This window comes from Trachurus trachurus (genome assembly GCF_905171665.1).
Source record: "Trachurus trachurus genome assembly, chromosome: 13".
Classification (NCBI taxonomy): Eukaryota; Metazoa; Chordata; class Actinopteri; order Carangiformes; family Carangidae; genus Trachurus; species Trachurus trachurus.
Window position 1 is genome coordinate 22,603,967 of NC_139892.1, and position 22,909 is coordinate 22,626,875.

The 22,909-nt window shown below is 41.3% G+C and overlaps 1 protein-coding gene across 1 annotated transcript; it reads left to right on the forward strand.

Moving 5' to 3' along the window:
* Positions 1–1,139: 1,139 nt before the first annotated feature.
* Positions 1,140–22,060, forward strand: LOC310996282 (fibroblast growth factor 12-like; the record flags this gene model as incomplete). The annotated part of the gene is made up of 5 exons (XM_083985659.1): positions 1,140–1,341; positions 12,894–13,004; positions 16,869–16,972; positions 20,130–20,328; positions 21,912–22,060. 5 exons carry the CDS (start codon positions 1,140–1,142, stop codon positions 22,058–22,060), a joined length of 765 nt encoding a protein of 254 aa, XP_083841785.1.
* Between the last annotated feature and the right edge of the window lie 849 nt (positions 22,061–22,909).

The window sequence follows — 22,909 nt, forward strand, 5'->3', positions numbered from 1 at the left end:
TGGATTTTCTCATCGTCTCTCTGGGATTATTGTGAATTTCTCTGGGTTTGTTGAGCATCATCGTTGTTCTTCTTCTTTCAACTCCCTCTGATCACTGCTGATTCTCTGAAGACCTGGAGACGTCTCTGAAAGTTGCTGATGGCCTGATCTTGAAGACAGATCAACGGGCAACCCTGTTTCCAAGAACAATATATTCTGCGAGACATCAAGAGAGACCGTCACAGGAATTAAGTGAATCCAAGATGCTCCGGCAGTCATGTGTCATGTCCTTTGGAGAGTCTAAAACCTGCAGGGCAATCTTCTTTCTCTCATGCTCCCACCGTTTATAACCAGGATCGTACAAGTCTTCAGCTTCCATACGCCATTAGCTGAGAGTACTTACCCGTTGGTCAATAACTACAATGCAAAATCGATCTATTGATTTGTGAGTTGTTGTTAAGTCCCATAAATGTTGTGCATGTCAGTCGCCGATCAACTTCTGTTTGCATGTTTGATTAACCTTTAACTGAATGACATGATCTGGAGATGCAGGCATCAGATTTTCCATTTCTAATGAATATTGTGATGAGATCATTTTAAAGCTAAAATATGTGTAAATATAAAATTTGCTGATCTTCCTTAAACAGAAGATAATGTGAAAGTTTCTGGTGATTGACTGAAGCTTTGTCTCCTCCTCTGGTGGGAACTGAAGCTACATGATGTGAACCTACACTAATACGTCAACAAAGAAACAGAAACAGGAAATATCTGAAAGTTTCAGAGCGTTCAATGTTTTGTCTATTGGAGAGAAATGACTCCTATTGTGAGACTAAAGGGGACAAAACACATGAAACATTACTTAAATTGTTAAATTTTGCAGAGTTGAAAGATTCTTTGGGACTTTTTAAAAACATGAACATGTGAATATCAGGAGTCGGCTGCTTTTCAAAGTGGATATTAAATGTTCTGGAGCAATTTCTGATCATGGAGCGACCATAGACATTTCTCAGGAAAAACATTTCACTCACACCAGGTGGCTTCCACCAGTCACTGACTGACATGTCACTTGTTTTGAACTAACACGTAAACATCCTCAGACCTGGGACACAGAGCAGGAGCAGATATTTTGTCCTCAGTGGCCCCGCCCACCTCTCAGGGAGATGGCGGCGGCCATCGCCAGCTCCCTGATCCGACAGAAGCGCCAAGCTCGCGAGTCAAACAGTGACAAGGTTGGTGCCACCAATAAGAGGCGCTCAAGTCCCACTAAAGACCCCAGGTCTCTGTGTGAGAGACACATCTTCAGCGTTTTCAGCAAGGTTCGCTTCTGCAGCGGAAAGAAAAGACCTGTACGCCGGAAACCAGGTGGGTCTACAGACTCAGAGCTGCTTCATAGACTGAATCTAATCTAATCTAGACTAAGAAAAGTTTTCTCCCTTCATTCCAGTCATCCAAATGATGTTACAAACCCACTCAGTGCTGTATGACAGTGTTCGGCTATAAAGGTCCATACAGTATAAAGGTAGACAACCAAATGTAGTGCAGCTCTAGGTTCCATATTAATACTGTGAAAGTATCAAAGCCTCAGTCCAGACAAATGCACACAGCCTGTATTCAGAATCACAAGAGAGGATCAGAGCCTCCTCTCTTATGATTGGTTCACTGACCTTTTTTTTTTTTAAGTATATTTTTGGGGCTTTTTATTGCCTTTAATTGATAGCACAGTCGAGAGAGAGAGAGAGAGAGAGAGAGAGAGAGAGAGAGACAGGAAATGGGGAGGTAGAGAGGGGGAATGACACGCAGGAAAGGGCTGCCCGATGCGGGATTCAAACTGGGGCCACCTGCAGTGAGGACTGTAGCCTCAACATGGGGCGGCAGCTCTATCAACTGAGCTAACGCTGCCCCCACTGACCTGTTGTCATGAGAGCTCCAGTTTTTGCTCTTAAAACCACAAACATATCTTCTTATGGATTAACATTTCAAATAAAACGCAGGAGAAGAAAGAAAATACAGAGCTATTAAACAGATCAGGTGGCAACTGACTGAACCTTGTGTTTAGCTGCTCACTGCTGAGAACATTTAGTTCTACAAACTGTAAAGAACCATACACTCGATTTGACCTGATTCGCTCTGACTCATCTGCTGACACACTGAAGACCCACTGCTCTCAACATCTCCTCTACACCTAGAAACACAAAGAGACCAATGGGAGGTTCACCAGATTTTTTTCTGTTAGTCAAAATGTAACATCAGCCTGAATGTGCAAAAATAAGAAATGTGACTAGGGTGCCAAAGACTTGTCAGTTTGTACATGGCCCAGGCCAAGCATCAACCACTGGGGCGGAAAAATGAAACCTACTTTTTAGTGAGAAAAACTGCAGTTCCTCTGTTGACCACGAGTCTGTAACAGTCAGTCTCCAGAGACTCCCATGTTAAAATGTCCAACTTTACAGCAGAAATCAACATGAAAAACAGTTTTGATCTCTCCATCTTACTTCTGCCTTCATGACCTGGTCACATTTCATCAAGGCTTGATGGTGCCACAATCCAAAAGTAGATCCAACATCTTCAGTGATGTTGTCAGCACACTGAGGACCTGAAATATCAGGAGGGGCTTCAGGATCCTAACAGGAAAAAGCAGATAAAAGTGGACCTGAGACGCCATGCACTGGGCGCCTGTAGCATCCCCGGCTAAATGATGGTCGGACTCTCAAACTGATGGTTCACAATGGTTTATTCCTTGGACCGTATTCAATGCAAACACACCGTAAGAGCTATGAAAAGAAGAAAACAAAATACAGTTACCTTTACTCTTACTTGAAATTACCTTTAACTGCCTTTATCACAAACAATCATGTAAGTTGACTCTCTTTTTATCTAATAAACTTATTGTAGACTCACAGGTTTTACTCCATGAATTTAAATATATATTTTAACTGCTACGATTGATGTTACAGTCATGAGGGAAAATTCACATTTTAACTGAAAGACAACCTCACATAGCGTGCAATATAAAACTATATTTGACATGAAATTAGCATTTTTAACCGTTCGTTTTTAACCCAATAAACAGTTTTTAACCTTAGCAGACCTTATATAAAACAGACAAAATACGTCCTGTTGCATTACCAAAACAACCTACGAGTTAGCTTATAGCTTCATCTCACTTCAATACAGACCGACACGGCAGCTCGCCGATGCTAATAGTAGCTACCGCTAACCACAATACGTTTTATGCATGAAAATATCCACGGCAACCAAACTCGAGCCGGACATAAATATAGCATGAAATGGTAACAAAACAAACCTTGTGCCCCTTATTAGCCAGGTGCTAGGGCGTTTTATGTGGGTTAGGCACACTTTGCTTGCTTTTAGCATTGAAGACATTCCTTTAGCCTTGCAGACATACTTTTCCTTCTGCCGGTAAACTCCGAAGCACCGGAAGTACGAGGTCTCGGCGAGACGCTTTCAAAATAAGAGCACTGAATATCCGTCTGCTTAATGTATAAAAAATAAAAGCCTGGCTTTAAAGAATGTTACTAAGTAAACATAAAAACACATTTATAAAAATACTATGCTCATATTAAAGGTCATTTACACTCCCACCAAATCATTACTGGTTTTTCATCCCCTTATTAGATGTAAAGCATGAATGATTTCTAAACCATGTGACCTTTAACCTTTAGTGCTTGAGTCAAAAATGTCCATAAACTCTTCATACTGTAAAGGATAGGTTGTGGAGTGAAGGGGGTGATTAAACAGTCTCTAGGAGCAGGATCAGCTTCTGCACTGGACGTTCAACGATGGATGGCTTGCCAGAACGCTGTCCCTCCTTTCCCATCTTCTGATCTCCAACACGAATCTTCACTCTCCTTACTAGTCCATCTTTATCAGTTACTGTCTCTACAACTTTAGCCAATTTCCATTCGTTGCGAGGTTGATCTTCTGTCTTTTCCATCACAATGTCACCGACTTTGAGGTTTCTCCTTGGAGTATGCCAGCGTTGTCTGGTGGCGATATTGTACACATACTCTCTTCTCCACCGGCCCCAGAACTGCTCTGCAAGGTACTGAACACGGCGCCACCTCTTACGAGCATACATGTCCTCTCTGATGAATCTGCCAGGAGGTGGTAAGGCTGCAGTGGGTTTCATGGTGAGTAGGTGATTGGGCGTTAGCGGCTCTGGACTATCTGGATCATTTAAGTTGTCAACAGTGAGTGGACGACTGTTCACAATAGCTGCTGCCTCATAAAAGAATGTCCGTAGAGAGGCATCGTCCAGCCTGCCTGATGAGGGTGAAAGAGTTAAACGAAGAACATTCCTCACCGTTCGGATCTGTCTCTCCCATACGCCTCCAGCATGGCTTGCATGCGGAGCGTTCATGCTGAAGTCACACTGTTTCTCAGCCAAAAACGTAGTCAGACGATCAGCATCCAATTGCTTGAGAGCTTCATTCAGTTCATTTTTAGCTCCAACGAAGTTCGTTCCTTGGTCACATTTTATGTCACGTACTGCTCCTCTTATTGCAATGAAACAACGAAGTCCATTTATGAAAGCATCTGTCGACATGTCGTCTAACATTTCAATGTGGATAGCTCGACAGCAAAGGCAGGTGAAAAGCAGTCCGTATCTCTTTTGTACCTTGCGTCCTTGTTTGGTGAAAAACGGACCGAAACAGTCCATTCCACAATAGGTGAAAGGTGGTGATGGATCCACACGCTCAGACGGCAAATCTGCCATTCGCTGCTCCTCTGTGAATCTTCTGAGTTTTCGACATGTAACACATTGATGCAGATGCGTTGCCACAGCTCTGTTGATTCCTGGAATCCAGAATCCATTTGATCTGATCTCATTAATAGTCAAGCCTTTTCCTTGATGTTGGACTTTCTCGTGACAGTGAGCAATTATTGCCTTGGTGATGGGATGACTCTTTAGTATGATCACTGGATGCTTCAGTGAGGTAGGGAGTGATGCATTTTTCAGTCTTCCTCCCACCTTGAGGAGTCCATCCTGATCAAGAAAAGCATCCATCTGAAACAGTTTACTCTGAGAGGGAAGTTGAGTTACCTTACTGAGCAACTTTAACTCTTCTGGATATGCGTGTCTCTGTAAGTCTCTTATGATGATGCAGCGTGCGTCTTCTCGTTCTTGGACGGTGCTGTGGTCTGTTGACTTATCATGTCTGACACGACGAATGAGACGAGCGACAGCCTGAGTTGCTTTTGACCACGAAGAAAACTTTGACAGGCGGTCTGAGAGACTCAGCTGTTCCCGTGTCTGTGTGTTTAGAGTCTGAATCCTCTTGACTTCAGGATCTCCAATCTGTATTTCTGCGCTAACATCCGTAGCTGGAGGTATCTCTTTCTCCCATAAGAACCGAGGTCCTTTGAACCAGCTTGATGTGAGAATCTCACTTGCGCTTGATCCCCTAGATGCGATGTCTGCGGGGTTATCAGGTTTTTTCGAGTGATACACTCCGTGGTGAGGAATGTACCACTTCTCTCCTTCCTTCCCTTGATCCTGAACTTCCTCTGCCTCACCCTTTTCAATGATTTCATTCATAAACTTCACATAATGTTCTTTGTACTTGTCATCCTTCGCCAGCTTTCTTTTAAGGTGACTGAGCCGTACCATCGCCAGTTGTTTGTTGTCAGGGAGATAGGGTCTCTCTTTAAAGGGGAGTGGCATCTCGTAATGTCCATGAATGTTCCTCTTGATCCCTTCCTTTAACACATCCAGGAAGCGGATGTCATCCTGAGACACAGTCTTTCCGTCCTTATTGGCATCTTTAAAGTCAGACTCGAGAACCCTGAGTGCCTCAGCTGGGGTCACTGGAGGAAGCTCCCTGACTGAAACTCTGTGACACATGTTGGTGATGCTTGGTGAGTTGTGGTGAGGTGAACAGCCTACGATACTCCACCCCAAATCCGTCTGAACTGCATATGGTTCGCTATCTCCTCCAAGGATTACCTGCCGTGGTGCCAGTGCCCTTGAGCAATTGTAGCCGATCAGCAGACCGACTTCACATTCCAGCTGTGGTGGGATTTCATCTGCTATTTTGATGAGATGATTCCAGTTCCGTGCCGTGTCACAGGTAGGAATGTGTGTTCGATTCACTGGTATACAGTCCTTGGTGTAAGCAGGGGGGAGATCAATGTGGATAGCAGAGCAGTAACCTCTCACTCTCAAACCTGACACTCTTTGACTATGCATTAATGCATCCTTTCCTGTCATGGTTGTTAGTTTCAGTCTTACAGGATGAGTTTCAGTCTGTAAACTATTGCTGACTTCTTGGTCAATGAAGACTGTATCGCTTTGGGTATCAAGCAGCGCATAAACAAGTCTTTCCGTACCTGGATTGCTGACAGAAGAAACCCACACTGGCACTATCATTGAAGTGTTGGTAGATGGCTCCTTAGTTGCCACACTGAGAGCCAGTGTGGTTGCTGTTTCCTCTGTGTTACTTTGATTTGAGACTGACGTGGGCTTGGCCTTGGTGTAGGTGTCATCATGGAGAAGCGTAGGATGTCTTGCTTTACATTTGTCGCATGAATGTCTATTGCGGCAGTCCTTGGCGTTATGGCCCGTCCTCAAGCAGCCATAGCAAAGCTTCTTTTCTTTCACATATTTCCGTCGTTCCTCCAGAGCTTTCCCTTTAAACTCAGGACAGCGATGAAGTTGATGTTTACTGTCTTGACAAAACACACATGGTGGCTTTAAACCTGTTCTTAACTGTCCTTGTGTTTCATTCTCTGTAACTGTCTGTGTGTGATAAACACTGGATTTACATTTCTTTTCTTTCAGATGACGTGATGAGTTAGCCTCTGATGAGTGGAGAGCGTGGAATGAAGTAATAGGATTACATGCAATTTCTGCCTCCGTTACAATGAAGAAGACAAACTCCCGGAAGCTGGGAAACTCCTGGTCAACTCTCATGACTTGAGTGACCTTGCGGTTCCACTGTGATGCTGCCCAATCAGGTAGCTTTTGGACCAATTTCTGGTTTTCTTCACAATCGTTCAAAATGTTCAGACCTTTAACATAAGGCATGGCTTCCAGACATGAGTGTAAGAAATCAGCGAATGCTCTAAGTCCCTCAGCATCTCTTGGATGGACCTTTGGCCAGTTTGTTAGTTTTTCCCTGAATGCCTTTTGTATAACAAACGGCTGACCATACCTGTGGTTGAGACGGTTCCATCCATCTTTGTAGGCTTCATCATCATTTCTATAAAATATGCCATCAAGTGTCTTTCGAGCTGGACCTCCTACATATTTTTTCAAATAATGTAATTTGTCAGCTGAAGCAATGTTCTTTTTGTCTATGAGGGATGTGAAGGAAGCCTTCCACTCAATGAACTGGATAGGGTCACCAGTAAATACAGACGGTTCTGGCATTGGGAGCCTGTTCAGAGCTATGCTATCTTGGACTGCCTGAGCCAGATAACTTACATCTGTCCTTGCAGGTGATGCTGTCATTGTGATATCGGTGGGCTGCTGTATGAGAGCTGAAGGAGGAGGATACACAAACTGATGTTCTCTCGTTCTCATCTGATCTACAGAATGAACACTTGCTTCCTGCATTACTTCTTGATCATAAGTTGTGAACCTAGCTCGTGCAGCTTTAATGCCCTTCTCTGCCTTTAATCTTTCCAACTCACGTTCTAAGACTTGCATCTTTTCTTTTTGTTTCTCCTCCTTCAATAACACTTCATACTCTGCTTCCTTTGCTGCTAATTCTGCTGCAGCGTCTGCTCTTTTTGCTGCTATGACAGAGTGTTGACTGGAACCTTTACTTGAGTGTTGACTTGGAGGTGAAGCTGTGGATCCGTAGATGGAGCGAGCGTAGTCTCTGTTAAGAAGCTCATGAAGACGTTGCCTTACAGCTTCACTATCAAATTCTCCATCTATGCCTGATATCCTTTCAAGAGCAATTTTAACAATGTCCCTTGTAACTGCCTCACAGGCATCAATACGACGTCTTGTCTCATTAGACGGAGTGAGGTGAGCTCTGATGTCTATGTACAGGTTTATAACACAGTTTTTTCCTTCTTCTAGTGTGTCTATAAGAGTTGCAATGTCACTTTCAGGAATGTTTAACTTTAACTGTTCTCTAGCCTTACGTGCCTGGATCTTCCATTGTTCATAAATGTGAGTCAACCTTTTCTCCTTTTTGTGGGCCTCCTCCTCATGAAATGCAAGCATCTTTTCCGTGGGATTCCGTAGGCGACCAGAGCGACGGAGATCCTCCTCTTCAGTATCCTTATCCTTCATCTGTTCGGAGTCTCTGTCGTCTGGAGGCGTCTTTACTGATGCTTCCATGTTGTGAGCAGGTACCACAATCCTTGACCATCACATCAGGTCCCTCTACAGTTGTCCTTGGTCAGCGGCGTGATGTGACGGATGAGGTGAAGCTCTTACTGTAGCATCCCCGGCTAAATGATGGTCGGACTCTCAAACTGATGGTTCACAATGGTTTATTCCTTGGACCGTATTCAATGCAAACACACCGTAAGAGCTATGAAAAGAAGAAAACAAAATACAGTTACCTTTACTCTTACTTGTAATTACCTTTAACTGCCTTTATCACAAACAATCATGTAAGTTGACTCTCTTTTTATCTAATAAACTTATTGTAGACTCACAGGTTTTACTCCATGAATTTAAATATATATTTTAACTGCTACGATTGATGTTACAGTCATGAGGGAAAATTCACATTTTAACTGAAAGACAACCTCACATAGAGTGCAATATAAAACTATATTTGACATGAAATTAGCATTTTTAACCGTTCGTTTTTAACCCAATAAACAGTTTTTAACCTTAGCAGACCTTATATAAAACAGACAAAATACGTCCTGTTGCATTACCAAAACAACCTACGAGTTAGCTTATAGCTTCATCTCACTTCAATACAGACCGACACGGCAGCTCGCCGATGCTAATAGTAGCTACCGCTAACCACAATATGTTTTATGCATGAAAATATCCACGGCAACCAAACTCGAGCCGGACATAAATATAGCATGAAATGGTAACAAAACAAACCTTGTGCCCCTTATTAGCCAGGTGCTAGGGCGTTTTATGTGGGTTAGGCACACTTTGCTTGCTTTTAGCATTGAAGACATTCCTTTAGCCTTGCAGACATACTTTTCCTTCTGCCGTAAACTCCGAAGCACCGGAAGTACGAGGTCTCGGCGAGACGCTTTCAAAATAAGAGCACTGAATATCCGTCTGCTTAATGTATAAAAAATAAAAGCCTGGCTTTAAAGAATGTTACTAAGTAAACATAAAAACACATTTATAAAAATACTATGCTCATATTAAAGGTCATTTACAGCGCCTTTTATCATTAACACAAACATGACGTCTTTGACGACCAGCCTACACCCCACCACTGCCACTTGACCGCCGCTTCATGTTCTCTTGGCAATCCAACAAGGCCTCTTGGAGGAATTGTTGTGCAGAGCTTCTGCTTGGTCAGCTCCTTCACAGTTCATAGTCCAGATACGTTTCACTTCCTCAACTTCATTGAAGATTTCCCACACAGTCTAAGAAATATCTACAGCTGGTGAAGTAATCACTGAATCACTGGGTGTGTTTAGTTCAACATCAGCATTTTCTCTTCCTTTGATGTTTCACCAAGGCTGCCATGCTGGTTGCAAACAAGCCTGTCGCTGCTCAGCGCTACTACAAATGACTTCATCACAAATACACAGGTTTTTCGGGTTTTTCTCTGCATGGTTTCACAAAACTGTGGACGGAAATTAAGCACTTCTTGAAACCATGCATCCCAATTTCAGATTCAATATGTCATTCATTCACTTCTGATTGTCAGTGAGTCAACAAGAAACAGAAATTAGCTCTAGAGAGGAACGGTTTTCTTAACCAGTGCAGAATGACTGTGGCTCGGGAGGTAGACCGGCGGTCATCCACTAATGAGGGTTGATGATCTGGCTCTTATCCACATTTCAAAGTGTCTTTGGGCAAGATACTGAACCCCGAACTGCCCGCGGTGTGTGAGTGTGTGGGGTAAAGTAAGTGCTGTGTATCTGGGTGATAAGTGTGGCTTGAATGGTCAATCAGACAAGAAGAGTGTGTTTTGTTTTTTTGTTGTTTTTTTTACCAATCTGGTTACCGTTGCTGTTTTTTTTTAACTGTTTAGTGTTTCAGCAGTTGACTGCTGCCACCAGCACGAGACTGTCTGGTCCAGACGAGCAGCAATAAAACCATGTAAACCATGTTGACCAAAATATATTTCCATTTCACTTTACATTTACTACACAAAACAACAGTGTGAAAAATGAAAGGTAGAAGAATCAAATAAAAAATCCCAAATGAAAAATACATTGCTGTCTGCGTCAGAGCCTCTGTCACACGAACTTCACATGTGAAGTTCATGTGATTTTTCTGTAAGGGACAGTTTATATTGTATTTGAAAGTTGTTGAGCGGTTGAACCAGTCCTGCTGTCATCAGCTGAAACATGGCTCTGGTTTGTTACTTCAAGGCTCTGTTTTAAAGGAAGTGTCATTTTCGTCTTAGCCTGATTCAGGAAGCAGCATGTGATGAAGTGTTTTTGCCCCTGCAGCCTCACAAATGTGTTAAAACTCACAGCTCATCCTCAAACAGTGACACACACACACACACACACACACACACACACACACACACACACACACACACTCATAAATATAGCTCCCTCCAGAAAAACACCTCTGCATCTGGATCAGTGATTAGTCTCACTTACATCATTACCAATTTCTCCTCAAACTAAATGTAAATACTGTAACATTACCAAATCACCCAGATGACTTTGATGTTTCCTTTAGTGTTTATTATTAACAGTGGATCAAATGATTACTAATTGTGTCTCAGATATCTTTCAACCCACAGAGAGCTGTCACAATGTCACAAGCCTCTTTTAGTTCCAAGTGTTGGTGTTACGTGTTTTACATTTACTGCACTGCAAAAACAGAATTGTAATACAGCTTCAATAGATATTGAATTGAAATAGTGAATAATGTTTTGTAATATCAAGGTAAGGAGTTAGATGAGTCAGATAAACCTCATAATCAGTTTTTCTTGCTCAGTTATTTGTTTACGTAAGTAAAATACTGCTCTGTAACAGTGGCCCTGAGAGCTTAGTGTAGTGCAAGTAAAAACACACATTCAAAGACACAAACGTGCTGCAAAAGTGATTCCAGGGGACACTAAAAGGTGATGAACCTGGCTGTAAATGTAAATGTTGAGTCCGTCTGTGTGTCTGTCTGTCTGTTCATCTATCAGTCTGTCTGTCAGTCAGTGTGAATGTTAAGTAGCACAGCAGCCTGCTCCACATTAGTCTCTCAGTATTTTGGTCTATTTCTGCCAGAGATGAGTCCTTCTGGCCCACATTGTCATCTGGAGCATCACTTCATCACTGTAGCTTCCATCATGTTTACATCGTCAGACGGACCTTCAGCTGAAGTCGAAAGTCAAAATATTCATGGTTAGGAGTGGCTTAAGGAGGTTTTGCTAAGGAGTGCTCTGAGAGTGTGGCTGTCGAAGGATGAATATGATGCTTCTGGGGTTTAAGTACTGAAATACTCACTTTGTAGTTTATGTTACCTCTGAATTATGATGATGATGTGAGATATGGCCAGAAGATAAAGTTATGAAATGAGACCAGAGATGAGATGAAGTAGGATTGATGATCTAAGAGGTAAATTAAGAAATTATATAAGAAATTATGGGATTTCATGATAAGATGAGGAGAGATGAGCTAAAATTACTCAACATGGGAGATATACGAGAGAAAAGGAGATGAGGTTGAATGAAATAAGGTAAAGAACTGAGAAGACAATAAGATTAAAAGAAGAGGAGATTAAATACATTTAGAGCAGGAGAGATAAGATGACTTTGGAAAGGGTTTAACTTGAGAGATGAAATAAGAAAAGATGAGAATGGATGACATGAAAACACGAGTATGTAGAGATAGAAGAGTGGTTTAGCTAACATCATATATAAAATAGGCAGATTAGTAAATTGGATTAGATGAGATTTAGTGAGAAGATGCATATGATGAAGAAAAATGAGGAGGAAGAGAAAGACAGATTAAATTTCAATTCAGACAAATTGAAATACTATGAAAAAATGACATGAGAGTCAATTAGAGATAAAAAAAATAAAAATAAATGAGAAATAAAATGAAATTAGGGAAACAGAGATGTGAATAGGAGTTGAGAAGAGAAACGATAAGAAGAGGTGTTGAATAAATATAAAATGACTTGAGATAAAATAAGATGAGAGAGGATGACATAAGGTGAAGTTAGATGAGATGAAAGATGACATGAGGTAAAATGAGGCTAAATTACATAAGAGGACACCAAAGGAAAGGACAAGAGAGGAGGTGATAGAATGAGAGGCGATCATTTGATATAAGAGAAGAAGTGATTAGGTGAGGTGATATGTGTTGAGAGAAATGAGATGATGTGCAATAAATGTATAAGAGATATGAAGAATTATTTGTAACCTAATACAAATTGTGAGATACACTAAAAGAAGTAGAAAGGGTGCTGTAACATCAAAGTAACCCAGAGGTTGAACCTACGTAAGAACACAGAAAAGCTCTGGAGGAAGAGTGGTTTGGGGTGAATAGGTAAAGTGTCCATCGACAGCGGCAGCAGCAGCAGATGTAGCTGCTGGAGCAGAAACTAAAACCCTGCACTTGAATAATAAATGTGAGTGTGTTTAGAGTGTACAGATCGTGATGATGATTCAGTATCACTGATCCTAAACTACCTGCACAGGCAACGCTGTCTTGTAAAAGCTGCTATGTGACTATGAGTTTTGTGTGAGTCCGTCCCATGTTAAGCTGACGTCTCAGTTTGTGTTTGCAGCATGATCCTGAAGTGTGTGTTGTTGTTGTTGTTCCAGAGCCGCAGCTGAAGGGCATCGTGACACGTCTCTTCAGTGAGCAGGGTTTCTTCCTGCAGATGCAGCCGGATGGAACCATCAGTGGAAACAAGGACGAGAACAGTGACTACAGTGAGTCTCTGCCGTTGCTTCTACTCCACCCTGTATACTGTAGATGTAACACCCCGTGTACAGTACATGCCGAGCAACTTGTATGCTAACACCCAGCAGCTGTATACATACCGGTAGTCCCGTTTCCACTAAGGAAGATCCTGTTAAAATTTAAGAGGCAGGAACTTTACAGGAACGTCCTTTCACTCTGCTCTCTAGACCGCTGTGTCTCCACTGCAGCGTAGGACCCGTATAGGGCCCACCAGACTCTTGAGGCAACATAACCGTTGTGCAACAGTTTTGATTGTCACGTAATCAAACACATTCATGTCAAACGCCACCATCCTCACACAATGTAACAACACTGCAGCCACAACCACTGCCACTGGTATGTCCCTGCCTATAGGAGATACAGGGAGAAGCTAAAATGGATAAACTGGGAAAAAGAGAAACAAAGAAACCACTGATTGACCAAATTAGGATTATATTTATTAATGAATCCAAATAAAAAAAACAACGTGGGGAGCTACCATGTAAATATCAACAGAACAAGAACTCCTTAGCATGAATAAAGTAACGATACTGAAAAAGAATCAATCACAACAAAGATTAATAAACACCCTCCCAGCCATAGGGAGTCAACGATGCAGCACACACACAACTAACACAACCCAACTGTGGCTCAGCACTCACAGTCGCTGCCCCCCGCTTTTATGTGGGGTGGTCCCTGGGAGGGACAGCACACAGACACACACACACACAGCACAGCAACACTACAGCCATACAGTTGTGCAACAGTTTTGACTGAGCCATAGCAATGTAGTCTACTTGCCAAAAATGAGTACCCGGAAATGTTGAGTACCCCAAAGTTTTATGTTAGAAATAGATAGTATGGGTCCCCAGTATTCAGAAACTGCCGGATGCTAATTTATATATATTGGGCAATTAGCACAATTGCCATAATTAGCATAAATTAGCATAATTTCCTTTATGGGCAATATTTCAACAAAATTGACTTGGCTGATCTGGGCAATATTGGAGTGGTTTTAGGGGTTATTGATGATGCTGAATCCATTTCTGACATTTTCAAAATTCAAAATGGCTGTCTAAACCGGAAGGGACCAGATTGAAATCCATCAAAATCGGCCCACTGGCGGTTTAAATCTGGTCACTACCCTATGGGCTGGCAAGTAGACTAATGCCTGCACCTCGTCGTCTGTCCATTTATCATACATCATGTCTTTTTTTACTGCTTTTGTTGTTTTTTTTCTGACAGTGTAGACACTTTCTACCTTTTATCTACCTATCTTGAGGCAGGGACTCGTTTAGCCCCCGTAAAAGTTCTGCGAGATTATCCTTCGGGGGTGCTTCCTGCTATGAAGACATACACCAATGGCCCCGTAAAATTTCCTCCAGTGGAAACAGGACTGGAAACGGGGCTCATGTTACCCATTAACACTCATGCGTGTGCATGCGAACACTCATACGTTAGCATTGCATGTACATGCTAACCCCCTGTGTTATACATGTTAACTCCCAATGTACATCCTCTGCACATGCTAATACCCCGTATACAGTTCTACACCCCGGCAACCCTTGTATATGCACAGGACTCCAGACTAACTTTTTTTTTACTAGCAGCACAGTGACCCCTCACTTCAAATTTTAGGGGCGTAAGCAGAAAATTAAGGGGTATGAGGGGCGTAAATCGGCAGAATGGCGAATATTCACATTTCCTTTTCATTCATGCTCCTCACACACATTGGCCTGCCACCTGTAATGACAGATTCCAGATTTTTGAGTCGCCCCTTCCACATTTCACCAGTGTAGAAAAAAGAAGGTAGATTTACTGGTTGCAAATGCACAAGTAGATGAAAAAATTACTTTTACTTTACTCTCAAATTTTAGGGGCAAAATGCCCCCATTTAGGGGCAGTCTGGAGCCCTGATGCAAATATGCTAACCCCGCAACACACTGTGTTACACCCTAACACTTTGTGTACACTTTATGTACATGTTGTTGCATTACAGGGAAACAACATGTCTTGTTTTAAAGCCTCATGTCAATCATTTACTCACATGTCCCTCATTTGAATGAAGGATCCAAGGAGTCATCAATCGTGATTGAATAAGTTAAACAGTTGTTGAGAAAAATATGAAATTCTTCATAGACCAGGCCATCTAATTTTGGTAATAAATTATTTCACCACCATAACTTTGAGCATTTTAACGGTTTAGTCTGATGATGGGCTGTACTGTAGCTATATACAGCACTCTTCATCTGGCCTTTAAAAAGACGGTGGAGAGATGAACTGTTTCAAAGACTAAGATTTCGCTCATGAATAACGGCTGGTAGAATTAAACAGTCATATCATTATTAATTCACAGCATATCATGTGCGCTTGACAGTATTTGACAGCCAAAAAATTGGCTTCCATTTTAAATTATTCAGAAATCATTTGTTGAAAGGACACCTTCTAAACTGAAGGAGAGGCCAGATGGTTATTAGCAAACGACTGGGCTATATGTAGCCTATAACAAAACCCAGTTGTCCTGATTCCCAGAAAACATGTTTGTAACAAGCACAATTTCTATCTTCCCAGGGAAGGATACCTAACATTAACCAAACTAACTACAAAAACTGGTAATGAGCCAATATCTGGGCCCTTCACCTGTTCGCCTGTGCTAAGGCAGAACACCCTGTTGTTCCTTACTAGCAGAATTAAATCTGACAAGAGAAAACTTACCTGAAAAGTGGAAGAAGTAGCCGTCTTTCCCTCTTGTGCGTTGCAACTTGTTCATCTTCTAATGTTGTTAAATGGCAGTTGGCAAACAAGGTTAAGGTGTGTTGCCACGTGATGCTTGTCAGACATTATACTGTTCTGAGGCTGATGTCAGAAAGAAGCATTTTCTTGGCTCAATATAAAGTATTGCTAAGCACACCTTACTTACATACTCACATGTATACTCAAATGCATTCAGGTCATATTAAAAAGCTTTCTGCTTGGAGGGAAATATATTTGACGAAACATTTAATAAGCTGTGAACTTTCTTATCTTAACATGGGCGTCTGTATTGTGTATAGCACAGCAACATGACTGCCTGATATGAATTTCAATCCAAACAAAAAGTTGACTTGAATTGTGGATCTGAGTTGAGAATTGATACCAAGTTCAGCCACAATTCATTCAGCAGCAGAAAGTATCAGTGTTTGATGACCAGCTGTAGATGTGTCTTTTTCCTGCTGGATCCTTCAGAGAAAGTGGATGAGCTCAGGATTACAGATCCTCCTGCCTCCTTTAAATCCTCTCCTCTGGTTTGAAAAAGAGAAAAAGAGGACAAGAAGAGGAGGAGGCGATGTTTTGGATTTCCCTCACACTCTCACTCAGATCATCTCTGTCTCTGAGTTAAATAAAGGAGGATTAACAGCAGCCATCGCCACAGGCCTCTTCCTCCTCCATCTCCTCCCCCTCATCCTCACCCACACTGCAGCTCTCTGTCCCCAAGGATTAAATCACCTCTCATCACCCCCCCCCCCCCCTCTTTTATTCAGTGTCTTTATTTCTCTCAGTTTATCTGCTGGAAGCACAGTGTCACATCCACAAGGCTTTAACCACCGTTAAACACCAACAGGCTGAGTCTAAAGTGCTGCAGTGTGATGTTATTTTAAAACCCAAGATGAATTTGCTGTTGCTTATAGTGTATGACTTTTGTTTGATCATTTTAGGGCACATGTTTTAACTCTTTTAACACTCATTCAGCTACATATGAAGCTTTGCATTAAGGTGCAATGCTTCATTCTGACCTCTTTCTATGTCTGCAGTAATCAACTGTCTCTTTCCCTCTCTCTCTCTTTCTGTGTGTGTCTATGTCTCTTGCCCCGCAGCTCTGTTTAACCTGATCCCAGTGGGTTTGAGAGTTGTGGCCATTCAGGGAGTGAAGGCTGGACTCTACGTGGCCATGAATGCAGAGGGATTCCTCTACACATCAGTAAGAAAAACCAACCCTGTGTGAATGACTCCAAGAATTTTTAAAACTATACTTATTTTAAAACTTTTAATTTAAAACATTTTATGAACACCAGATAAAATGTTATTCATTCTAATATTATAATGTGCATTACACTTAAGGTATTTTTTTTTGCTAAATGACACTTACGTAAAAAATACTCAAAAGGTTAGCCCTCCAGGTTTTATTTACTGCCTTGCTTTCAGATGAAGTGATTTTACTGTGAAGCAATTTTAATGCTATTTAAGAAAAGGGCTTTTGCTGTGAAGAAGACAAGAGGGCTTTCACCGTAAAGCTGTAGAAAATCATTTGAAACACTTGTGAAGTGGACCGATTGGAGTTTAGTAAGACTTAAAATGTAAATCATCTTATTTTTCCAAATAGTCCAGACATGGTTCAGATGACTAAGATGTCAGTGGGTGATCTGATTGAGTATTCTTGTCCACTCATGTGCTGCTGAAGTAAAATTAGCTGCCCATTATTTTTAGCTGTTCATACAACATAAAAGAATAAAAGACTGCAGCTCTAGCCTTAAAGTAAAAGTTCCTTTCATTTTCTCCATCATCACTGAACTGAGTCTGTGGACTTGAAGCACCTTTACTGTCTTGTTCAAGGACACTCAGAGTTATCTATATACAGTAGTCATGGTACAAGAACATCCATTTTCAGACACAATTTGTTTGGAAAATCTTGATGGACAGTTGAGAAAACAATAATACTCATAACAACCATAACCATAAGAGTTAATGATGATGACAATGGACAGGACAGGCCTGATCGGTCTGCCGTGTCGACAGAGCGCAGCCACAGTCATTGCATTGCTGCATTTCCTCAGCAAGTCTGTCCACCATCCATTATTCAAGTCTGTGCCTTCCATAAAATTTTAAAATGCAATTCTTCAGCTGCTGTGTGCACAGCATAAGAGAGGAGATGGAGTAATGGAAGCGGAGGGAAACAACAGGGATGATACAGTAGATATGTTTTCTCTGAGCTTCTCTGTCATGCGAGGACATCTGCTGTGTTGAGCTGAACATAAATAAATTGAAAGGCATCAAAACAAAGGTAAAATGATGATCTGTTAAAGTACTATAAAGTCCGTGACAACACGTGTGTACCTCCTTTAAAATAGTTGAATGGATGGCATCCATCGATCATCCATGATGAATGCAGACAGGCATGGTGCTGTAGCTAGGACTATTGCAGTATCGCAAACAAAGGCAGATACAATTACGTAACTGTAACAACCACTATGTCTTTTGTCTGATAAACTTTTCATCTTTTATCACGTTTCCTGTTAATGGAGATCTATAGGGAGGAGTTCTCACTGGGCTTTTTACATCAATATGTTATTTGAAATAAAAAATAAAAAAGTTAATGAAATTAGTCCTGAGAGGCTGATGATGTGAGCTGTTTTATGTAATTATGGTCTGGGATTAACAATAAAAATAAAATAAAAGCTCACCATATGCAGATGACATCAAACTATGTTACCTAAACTATCCCTCCTGCATCTGTAGTGGTTTCTCAAATCAAGGTTCCAGACACATTTTTCACCCAAGCGCCAAAGTTAATTTCATTGTTACCCACAAGCCCTCAGTGATTTGAGGTACTTTGCATGTCACTGGGTTCAGTAGGCTCCTGTTAATCAGGACCAACTCAAGCCTTACACTTCAGATTTTACTATCGAGATACCGTATGAATCCGCAACCAGAGGCAGATGGAGGTGGAGCATTAGTTGTGATAAACTAGACTAAATTCTTCTTCTTCTGTGCAGCTATACCTAAAACTTATCTGGAGTGAATCTATCCTCTCACAGAGCCAAGCTCCTTTTCTCAGACAGTTAAAAGTGAAGTTCTAGTGTGTGAGGCTCTTCTGTCTAAACACTTTTTATTTGAATTACAGCACAGTGATATGTGATGCAGGCAGCCTGCTGAGAGGCAAAAAACCCAGCTTTCATTGTCTATTCCATCTGTTTCCTCAGCCTTCTTCTGGTTCCTCACCCTACTTCTTTCTCCATCTCCTTCTCCTCTTCTTGTTCTTCTTCTTCTGGCTTCTGTGTTGTCATCAGTAGTTATGGTTATGCTGCTTGCTAAAATTAACACAGCCCAGATAGCAGAATGTAATATTAAAGTTGTCAGTCACTTTTTGACTCCACAAAACAAAACTGAAAATTTGTGTTATATATACCCAATTTACCCAATTCCTCACCACAATCGGCCACAGAGCTCACACCTACACCAAGGCCAAACAGTCCTAAACATGGCTGTTATTAGGCTATATGGAGCCAGAATACTATCATGGTTGGGAAATACAAAGGAGATGCTGGCTCCTTGATAGCCATCTTTAGAAAGTGACGGAGGCCTGGAAGGACAAACTGAGGGACAGGTTAGAGAAGTTTCTCCCCCTGCCCTGCAGTAACTACGGGTGTTCAGTGTTGGAACAGGTGTTTGCTTTGTGTGTGTTTGTTCTGCTCTGATTGACTCTCTGGTCCTCCTTGCCCACCTGTTATATCCCGGGGGTCACACAGACACACACACACACACACACACACACACACACACACACCAACATTCACACCTGTGATATCTGGAGAAAAGTGTAACATTTTAAAATTAATTTTCAAAACTCTTAACACAGTCTGCAAAACAGAAGTCCACGTGAAACAAACTGTGAATCACTTTTCATTGCTTTCACACAAAATGAAATCAGTAACCACGGTAGTCCACCACCTGCAAAACACTAAACTTGTACAACACATTTTTCAAATACTAACAAACTTCCTTCAAAACAGTTCAAAAACACAACCAAAACAGAATGATGAAAAAAAAAACATTGTGCTTTTCTGCTGCAGCCACATTTAAATTTACAGAAAATCATATCAAAAATATTGACAGTAAAATGAAATATGAAAAAAATGTTGAAAATAAAAATGATATGAAAAATGAAAACAGCTGAGGAGCAAACATTCAAGCAGATATTGAATTTATAGGCATTTGTTGAGTATTGTTTAAATACTAATTGAAAAAGTTTAATTACACTAAATGCAAGTTTGTTTTCTGTGTGTGTGTGTGTGTGTGTGTGTGTGTGTGTGTGTGTGTGTGTGTGTGTGTGTGTGTGTGTGTGTGTGTGTGTGTGCCAGGATGTGTTCACAGCAGAGTGTAAGTTCAAAGAGTCAGTGTTTGAGAACTACTACGTCATCTACTCGTCCACGCTGTACCGGCAGCATGAGTCAGGCCGAGCCTGGTTCCTGGGCCTCAACAAGGACGGAGTCATCATGAAAGGAAACCGAGTGAAGAAAACCAAACCCTGCTCACACTTTGTCCCCAGACCCATCGAAGGTGAGACAGACTCACCAGTGGACACAAACAACACCAGAAGTTATGTTGCATGAAAATGCTAGGCCATGGTCAAGCACACTGAAACTATCAGCCTACCTCCACCCTGATCTACATGATGGATTGTGCAGTGCAGAAAATCGAGATAGATACTTTTTACACTAAAAATAACACATCTCTATCTGAACCTTAGATCTATGTAACATTGCCAGTAGCTTTTTGTTTCATAAACACGTTAAAATGCAGATATCATATCATATATATAACATTATCACAAAACCCAGAAGTATCAAATCTTATTTTTTAGAAATATTTCTTTACAAATTGTGACACTGGTTTTTAAAGTTTCAGAACACTAATTAAACATTTCCAATTGTTACAGTAATTAAAGGTACAGAGGTTAATGTCTCAGTAAATAAACAAATCATAGAAGGGAATTGTTGAATCTTCTTGAATCTAAATGTTTGAAGCTGTAACCAACCAGTCCGGCTAAAAAAAAAGATTAATTACTGTATAAGTGAATGACCAAGTTATGAAATCAGCAAGGCATCATTTTGTACATAATTCTTAAGGGTTGCTGGTTGTTGTTGGTTAAAGCACACAAACAATATGTCAGTGAGAAGGGTGAAAGGTGTTTGTAGAGTTTGAAGGTCAGTGGAGGTGGAGATGAAGGTGGAGGTCGTCCTGCAGGAACTCCTGTGAGGACACACTGAAGCTCTAATATCACAGATGGAGGTTTATTAGGAAACATGAAGCTCCGTCTCTGCTTTCAGCTGCTCTGTCTCCCCCCGCCACCTCCTCTTTATAATTTGTCCTTCAATCTCTCCACATCTCACTGCTCCCAGGTTTTCTTACTTTCCTCATTTTAACTCCCCCCTTTCCTTTCCTTCTCTCCTCTTCCTGTATAACACGAATACTGTGTGTCACACCTGAATATTACATAGGGAGAACTGAAGAATTCTGCCAAATTCTTAAATAGGTGAAATATATACGTATATGGCATAAATTCATACATATACGAACAGAAATATTTCAATAAAATATGCAGATGTGTTTACAGGTTTATATTACACAGGGTTGGGCGTATTTTCTTTCTTTCTATTTCTTTCCATTTGATGCATTTTCTATTAAAAATAATGCAAATAATGCATTATAAGGCATTAATCAGTTGCACAAACCTTTTGAATTTGTTTCTCCATTTATTTACCTTTGTATTATTTCCCTTATTTATTAACTCCACCATTTAAATCAACATTTTATGTCTATATTTGTTTTTTTTCTTTGTATTCCCCCTTATTTGATTCACACAAATCATGCAAATGACTGAAATATAAACACCTAGAAATTAATATATATATAAACACACCTGTGCATTCATTTTGTAGTGAACATATCTGCATATGCACTACCACAAGTATATTCACTACTGTACTGTATATTCAAAGTTTGCTCAGTCACTAGTTCATGATTTCAGCCTCTTATTACTGTTGTCTCTACCACTTTACTTCTACCTCTTAACGACCTACATGCTGTGACGTCACAATAACTCTGAGGTTTATAACATATGGTTTCTCCTCCCCCTGCAGTCTGTATGTATAAGGAGCCGTCACTGCACGAGCTTGAGGAGAAGCTGCAGAAATCCTCACGGAGCCCGACAATGAACAGCGAGGAGCGGGGAGGTCTGGAGGGTGAGGCGCAGCGACAGGAGGACACCACAGAGCAGGACGGGTCATAGCCTGCAGCGCCCCCCCACAGGAGGAGGAGGAGGAGGAGGAGGAGGAGGCGAACTCCCATTTTAACACTCCCTCTGTTCAGCAACAACAGCAACTACAACCACACCAACTACAACAACCGCCACGACGACGATGGCGACAACAACGAAAAAAAGAAAAAAAAAGAAGCTTAAAAAAAAAAAAAAAAAAAAACGGGAAAAAATCTTCTTGCTCGTATATTTTAAATCAAAAAGGGGGAGGGCTTGTTTGAAAACGAAAAAAAAATCAGGACGTTGATGATGATGATTTACATTTTATGCAAAAAGCCCTGCTGAAACGGCGCTGGGAGGCTAGCACACCTACTCTTCATCGCCACATTGTAATCATCATCATCACCACCATCATTTCTGTCACGATGATGACGAAGTGTTTTCCGAGTCGAGCGAGCGCTGAGAACTCCAAAGCTTTAAGCCATGTAGAAATCTTCACTTCCTTTCATTACTCAATGAATGCAAAAACTTTCGCACTTTCAACACGTTGCGCTTCTTCTTCTTTTCCGTGTCGTTCTGTCCATACAGAGAGAAGAGCTGTTTTTTCTGTTTCGTCTTCTTCAGCTGCCACATCCTGTTTGGTTTGTTTTTTGTGTGTCGGGGAGTTGTGAGTTTGTGTTGCAGACACTGCCGATAAAAAGGGTCAGAAGGGAACAAGTGCTGAAAGTCTTCCTGCTCTGTTTCCTGTGGAGGAGGTCAGTCAGGTGATCTGGTTTATGACGGATCACATGACCTTCACGTTCCTGCTGATCATTTTACCAAATCAGTTTTAGATGACAGAGGAAGCACTGAAGCTTCTTTTCTCTGCTCTGATAATGGCGC